Source organism: Camellia sinensis, chromosome 1 (assembly GCF_055761805.1).
Source record: "Camellia sinensis isolate YWXY chromosome 1, ASM5576180v1, whole genome shotgun sequence".
NCBI lineage: Eukaryota > Viridiplantae > Streptophyta > Magnoliopsida > Ericales > Theaceae > Camellia > Camellia sinensis.
The window spans coordinates 136,929,454-136,935,453 of record NC_138961.1 but is presented as its reverse complement, the minus strand read 5'-3'; the positions used below and the strand labels follow the sequence as shown (position 1 = coordinate 136,935,453).

Below are 6,000 nucleotides of genomic sequence, written 5' to 3'. Positions count from 1 at the left end.
AGGAACTGTTCTACTCTTTTTTCTTGTGTTCTTAGATTTCCTTAATCAAAAAAAAAAAAAACAAAATAAAACAAAAACAAAAACAAAAGTGTTTAGAGTAAGCCAACTTAAAGGGCACATGTCCATTCATATTATGTGGGTGTTTGGAAAGTTACTATTTTAGTAAACTATTTTAATTTTTGACTATTTTAGTATGTTAAAATTTTTGTATTTGGAAAGATAGTTAGATTTTTTTGTAGTTAGATGTGATATTTGTAAGAGAAAAAAGTAAAATGATTATGAGTTTGATGCGACATTTTGTCTTATTGACTATTTTAACTTATTTTGTCATTTTCTAAATTTTAGCCTAAAAAGCCAAAAAAAGCCTTTGCCAAACACCTCCGTATGATATATGAAGTGAAATTTAAAATTTTATTTTGTCATAACATGATGATTATCATCATATATATACACATCCTAATTTCGGTCATTCACAATTTTCATTACAAATATTATTCTTTATGTCATAAGGATTCATAACTTTCAATACAAAAATTGTAACATTTCTTACCATGTGTTACTTTCTGAGGGTGCAATTGTAGCAATTGCCATCAAAACTTTCAAGTTATTTTGACCTCGTAACTAGAAATTGCACCAAAGACTAACAAATTTTCAAAATAATATATCTATATTATTATAAAACGAAGACGGAGTTGGTGTAGATTGAAGCTTGCTCACGCTAGAATTCTCTGAGTAATTACCAAAAATTGGAAATTGCCTGAAACAGTTACTAACCCCATTTAACTATTTTAATAGATAATTGTTAGACTTAATAGATTCCACTTCTAGTATAAATAAACAAGTTTAATAAGTTGTACCAAACTGGAACACAGTAGCCTAGTAGACTACCATTATTGAAGGTTTTGAGAAAGAAAAGCTTTGCCAAGCATTATCTCTTTGTGGCATTACCAGTGAATTGCATTGTCTTTGGGCATTTGGATTTTCCTGTACTCGCATCTATGAGAATATGACATCCATACCTAGATTACACATGTTGCAGTGGATTTTGATGTTACATCACATCCTTGGCAGAGCCAATATGCATGTATGTACTCAAAAAGTTTAAAAGTACCCCTGAAAATGGACTGTAAAGCACCAAGTAATACACCACAGAAGAAAATTGGAAAACCTGAAATTGATTTTCTCAATTGATTGAATTTCTAATGCTGTGTTTGGTTGGAGTTTTTGAGGTGGGATTTGGAAAAGAAATGAGAAATGTAATCCTATTTATGTTTGGTTATAATAAAAAATATATGGAAAAAGAAAGGAGGTGAGAAATAAATAAAGAAATAGGATACCTTTTAAGACATCAATTCTATTTTATAATCAACACAACCAAACATAGTTGGGATTTGGAATTCTATTAATTCTTTCTCCTTTTCCTTTCATTTCCATTTCCCTTTCCATTTCCCTTCCCAAATCCCCCAACCAAACACAGCGTAAGTGTAAAATTTGCACTAACAATAAGGTTGACATATAGTAGCAGTGAAGTGACATTATATTAAATCAAAAAAAAATAAAATCTTTTGTAAACTGAACAAAATATGTAATTTTACTAAATTAGCAAGAGAGATGGAAACAACAACTTCATCTGTATCACTATACATATAGTTGTGTTCACTGCAAAGGGCGGCTCATTTTTTTTATCAGAAATGTTTTAGAACTCTAAAATAAAAGCTCTAATGGAGCTCTAAGGGATAGTAGGTCTCATGTGATATGATATTTGTCTTATCTTTCTTTTTTGAAAAATGATTAGTAGTTCTAATAAATGAACCCTAATGGAAGTGGACCCCACTATAATATAATGTTTAATCTTAATTTTATTTATTTTTTATTTTTTTTATTCTTTACCACATCATCAGAACTTAATTAGAGTTCTAAAATTAAAAGAATGTATTATTACTCTTCTTTTTTTCTTTGCCAAATGTATACAGCTCTATTTAGAGTTTCATTTTTAGAGAATGTATGGCTTCTACTTTTTTATTGTCAATGTCCGACTATGACAGGTCACATCATAGGTATCACTATCTTCTTTTTTTCACAGTAGTACTTTACGCAAACTGATTGAACTGGTCTATGACCATTGGTAGAAAAAGCAACGTAAAATAAGGACTCAGAATTGAACAAGAACGATAATCATGAGACGGTTATATCTCATTTCCAGTGAGTGATGAAAGAATCAATGATTTACACCAAGTTTGCATGCTTATTGACACATGTATCACAGAGAGAATCCATAATACATGAACAGAAGAACAAAAGCATATCTCGCGGAGCTCCTTCATAAATATAGAGAATGCTCTATCAAGACATTACAATACTACTCTACAACAAATACACATGATTATACAGACATACATGAAACAAACAAGCTAGTGATGTTAGCATATATCTATAGATATCATTTATCCCCTCTTTGCGATGATCTCGACAAACCAATCTAAAATCTTCAATTACAGTAGCGTTTGTATGCTCCTCCTTTTGAAAGAAGTTGTGAATAGCTTGGCTAACCATCTAATGAAATACCACAGCGACTATCAGTTTCTACAGGTGCTGGCTCGGCATGCCCTCGACGAATGAACTGCCCTTTCACTCGAGCACGCTGCTCTGCAAGTTTTTTCCTGCTTTCATAACGTACCTGCGAGCAAATTTACAAATTATCAATTGCGGACTAGGCACCTGATCAGTATTTATGAGGATCTTAGTTACTAGGCAAAATTTCACTAGATCAGCAAACTAATTAAATATTAAACCATTTTATATTGTGCAATGCAATAGAACAGTAGCAATACCACTTCTAATCACAATAATGTTGCCCATCTAGATTATAGTTCTGAATCATGACAAGTGTTGTTGATATCATTCCCCCATTGATGTTCATGTTCGTATTCAGTTCCATTCAAAAATTGAGAAATTAGAAGTAACAAATAATTTGGACTCTTCTGTTCATGAAAACAATTGTAACAATCAATTCACAAGAAAGACTCAATTTCTGCACTAAAAAAAAATCTACTGCTCTTCTAGAAATTTGGCAAAATGATTCCAAAAAAAGGTCTGTTCGCCAAATCTTGTATACATCATATCATGCAGATACCTCCTCAGTAGCTTAAAAACCATTATTGTTATAATAATCCCAGTACAGATCTTATGATCCATTTATGCAAAATCGATTGGGATCTTATAAAAAATCCCTTGTGAGTAGGATCTTTCGACTGTGATTGTTGGATCTTATAGGATCATGCTATGAAGCACGGATACTTCAAAAAGGGTGACGTATCCGTATCGGATACTTATCGGATACCGATACTCCTCGGATACTCGCGGATACGTATCGGATACTTCTTAAAAGTATCAGATACTTCTTAATTAATTTTTTATTAATTTTGAAGTATCGGATACTTAATTTTGAAGTATCGGATACTCGAAGTTATATATTACTTATAATATTTTGTTTAGTTCTTTGATAAGAGGAATATAGTGAGAGTTAAAGTAATAAAATTTGTCAAATTGATGTATCCTTGTTGTCTCTCTCACTTCTCTCTCGCTTTTTCACTCTCTCACGTTTCTTCTCTCTGCTCTCATTCTTTTTTTGGTGTTGGCATGTAAGGATGATGTTTAATTTGCATTTGCTTTTGCTTTTGCTTTTAGTTTTGGATGTTTTATGAATGTTTGAGCACTTTTAGGTTAATAGGAATCCCTCTCCTTATTTATTAATTTACTTTAAGTTTTATTTTCATGCATATTACATTATTAAAATTATATAAAAAAAAAATTATGAATGTATCCCCGCTGTACCCGTATCGTACTTTTTCAAATTTTGACATATCGCCATATCCACATCCCCATATCACCATATTCGTATCCGTGCTTCCTAGGCTATAATTGATGACTTAAAAAAGTATATTTGCTGAAATTTTTATTTAAGAATGGTTTTTTGGCTTTGGCTTTAGCTAAGGTCTTGCGATATTCAATGATGAAGGGGAACAAGTTGAAACTATTGACCTTGAAGACTCTTAGTTTTATAGGAATCTTTCTTCTTTATCAAGTTGTCTTTTGTTTTAGGTTTTATTTTTATGCATACTGCATTACTAAAAATTGTTAAAATAATATTTTTACAAACGTATCCCCGCCGTACCCGTATCCTAGTTTTTCAAATTTTGTCGTATCGCCGTATCCGTATCGTATCGTATCCGTATCCCGTATCCGTATCCGTGCTTCCTAGGGATCATGGAATCCCGATCAAATCTGATCCTACCCAATTCAATTTTTAAGCAGTGTTTTGTATTGTATAGCCTATTTTAATGTAAATTTTATATTTGTTGCCCAAGTCCCAAATTTTCAAGGTCTAAATGAACAAAAATAAGTCATTTGAAATTAAAATAGACTAAAGAAAAGTAAAATAAAAAATATACATTCAAATATAGCAGTAATTTAGAAAAACTAGTTAGTCTAAAAAATCTCATTCTCAAAAATTTAGAAAAACAAGCAGTAGATTTTATGTTGGTTGCCCAAGTCCCAATTCTTTTTTTCTTTTTTTTCCTTTTCTCTATTTAATAAAATAACCTACAGTCCATTTACTTATTCAATTCTCTTAAGTTTTGATTTCTTGGAATACTTTTAATCTATTTATGTTTTTTAATGTGACATTTTATCTTATTAGCTATTTTAGCCTATTTTGTCTTTTTGTAAATTTTAACCTAAATTGGGCTAAAATCTCACTTCCCAAACAGCCCCAATATTATATTTTAAATTTTACATGGACCATTATATTTTTCACAATATCTTTATGTTAAATTTGATGTATAGAGAAATAGAGAGAATGAATTATGTATTATTGATTGATTTATTTTATATATTACAAATGGTGAGGGGCTCCTTATATAGGAGATGTAGTGGAGTAGGTGATAGTAGATGGTAGTGGTAGGTGTGTAGTAGGTGGTAGTAGGTGGTGGTAGGTGTAGTAGGTGGAGTAGGTGATAGTAGGTTTTAACAGCCCCCGCAAACTCAAGGGGGATAGGAACTAACCAACTTGAGTTTGGAGAGAGTAACAAAATAAGAAAATAATCTAAAAAATAAAAAATTGATAGGAGACACTGTATGGTCGTGTCAGACCGTTGTAGAAGACTGTATGGTTATGGCAGACCGATGTAGAAGACACTGGCTCGTGTCGGACCGATGTAGAAGACAGTTTATTGGGTCATGTCGGACCGTTGTAGCAAACAATGTTGTGACAGTTGTGGTGACAGTTTACGGAGTCTTGCTGGACCCTTGTAGAAACTAACCGGAATCAATGTCGGGACAGTTTACAGAGTCTTGTCGGACCCATGAAGGAGCTAACCGGAATCAATGTCGGGACAGTTTACAGAGTCTTGTCGGACCCATGAAGGAGCTAACCGGAATCAATGTCGGGACAGTTTACAGAGTCTTGTCGGACCCCTAAAAAGTCGCACCCTCAAAAGGTGTGCCCAATCTGTCAAAAGGCGTGCCCAATCCATAAAAAGGCGTGCCATCAAAAAGTGAGCCCAAGTCATAAAAAGATGTGCCGGACATGATGGCGAGGCGCGTTACCACATTGGCTTGCGCGCCCGTTTTGTCGTCTGGCGTCAAGTGGCGCGCGATGCGCGTGTCTGCCTTGGCTATTTAACCAAGGTTGAGGCGGAGGCTGTGCAAACCAGTCTGAAACCGCTGAACATTTGCATTCTGAAACACTCTGTAAATACTCTGTAACCAACCCTTCTCTGACACACTCAGCAACCCATAACATGGCCTCTTCGTCCCGTAGTCTGCTCACTCTCTTTCCCGACCTCAATGAGTCCACAAGAGAGGTAACTGGTGCGGTTGCCCGTGAACCTCAACCAAGCGCCCCTGAGTTTGCTCCGTTGACCTTTCCTATGCGGTCTGTGGAGCAAAGAATGGCAGCGCAATCAGATATTGAGGCGAATCAGTATACATTGAAGTCAT

General features: G+C 34.0%; 1 protein-coding gene across 1 annotated transcript in view; it reads right to left on the bottom strand.

Annotated features, from left to right (window-relative positions):
- Positions 1-2,158: 2,158 nt before the first annotated feature.
- The window catches only part of PRR5 (two-component response regulator-like protein), a 30,142-nt gene continuing 26,300 nt past the window's right edge, over positions 2,159-6,000 (bottom strand). The window contains exon 8 of the mRNA XM_028229154.2: positions 2,159-2,677. Coding sequence (XP_028084955.1) covers positions 2,546-2,677 — 132 coding nt within the window. The 3' untranslated portion in view covers positions 2,159-2,545. The remainder of the gene's footprint in view (positions 2,678-6,000) is intronic.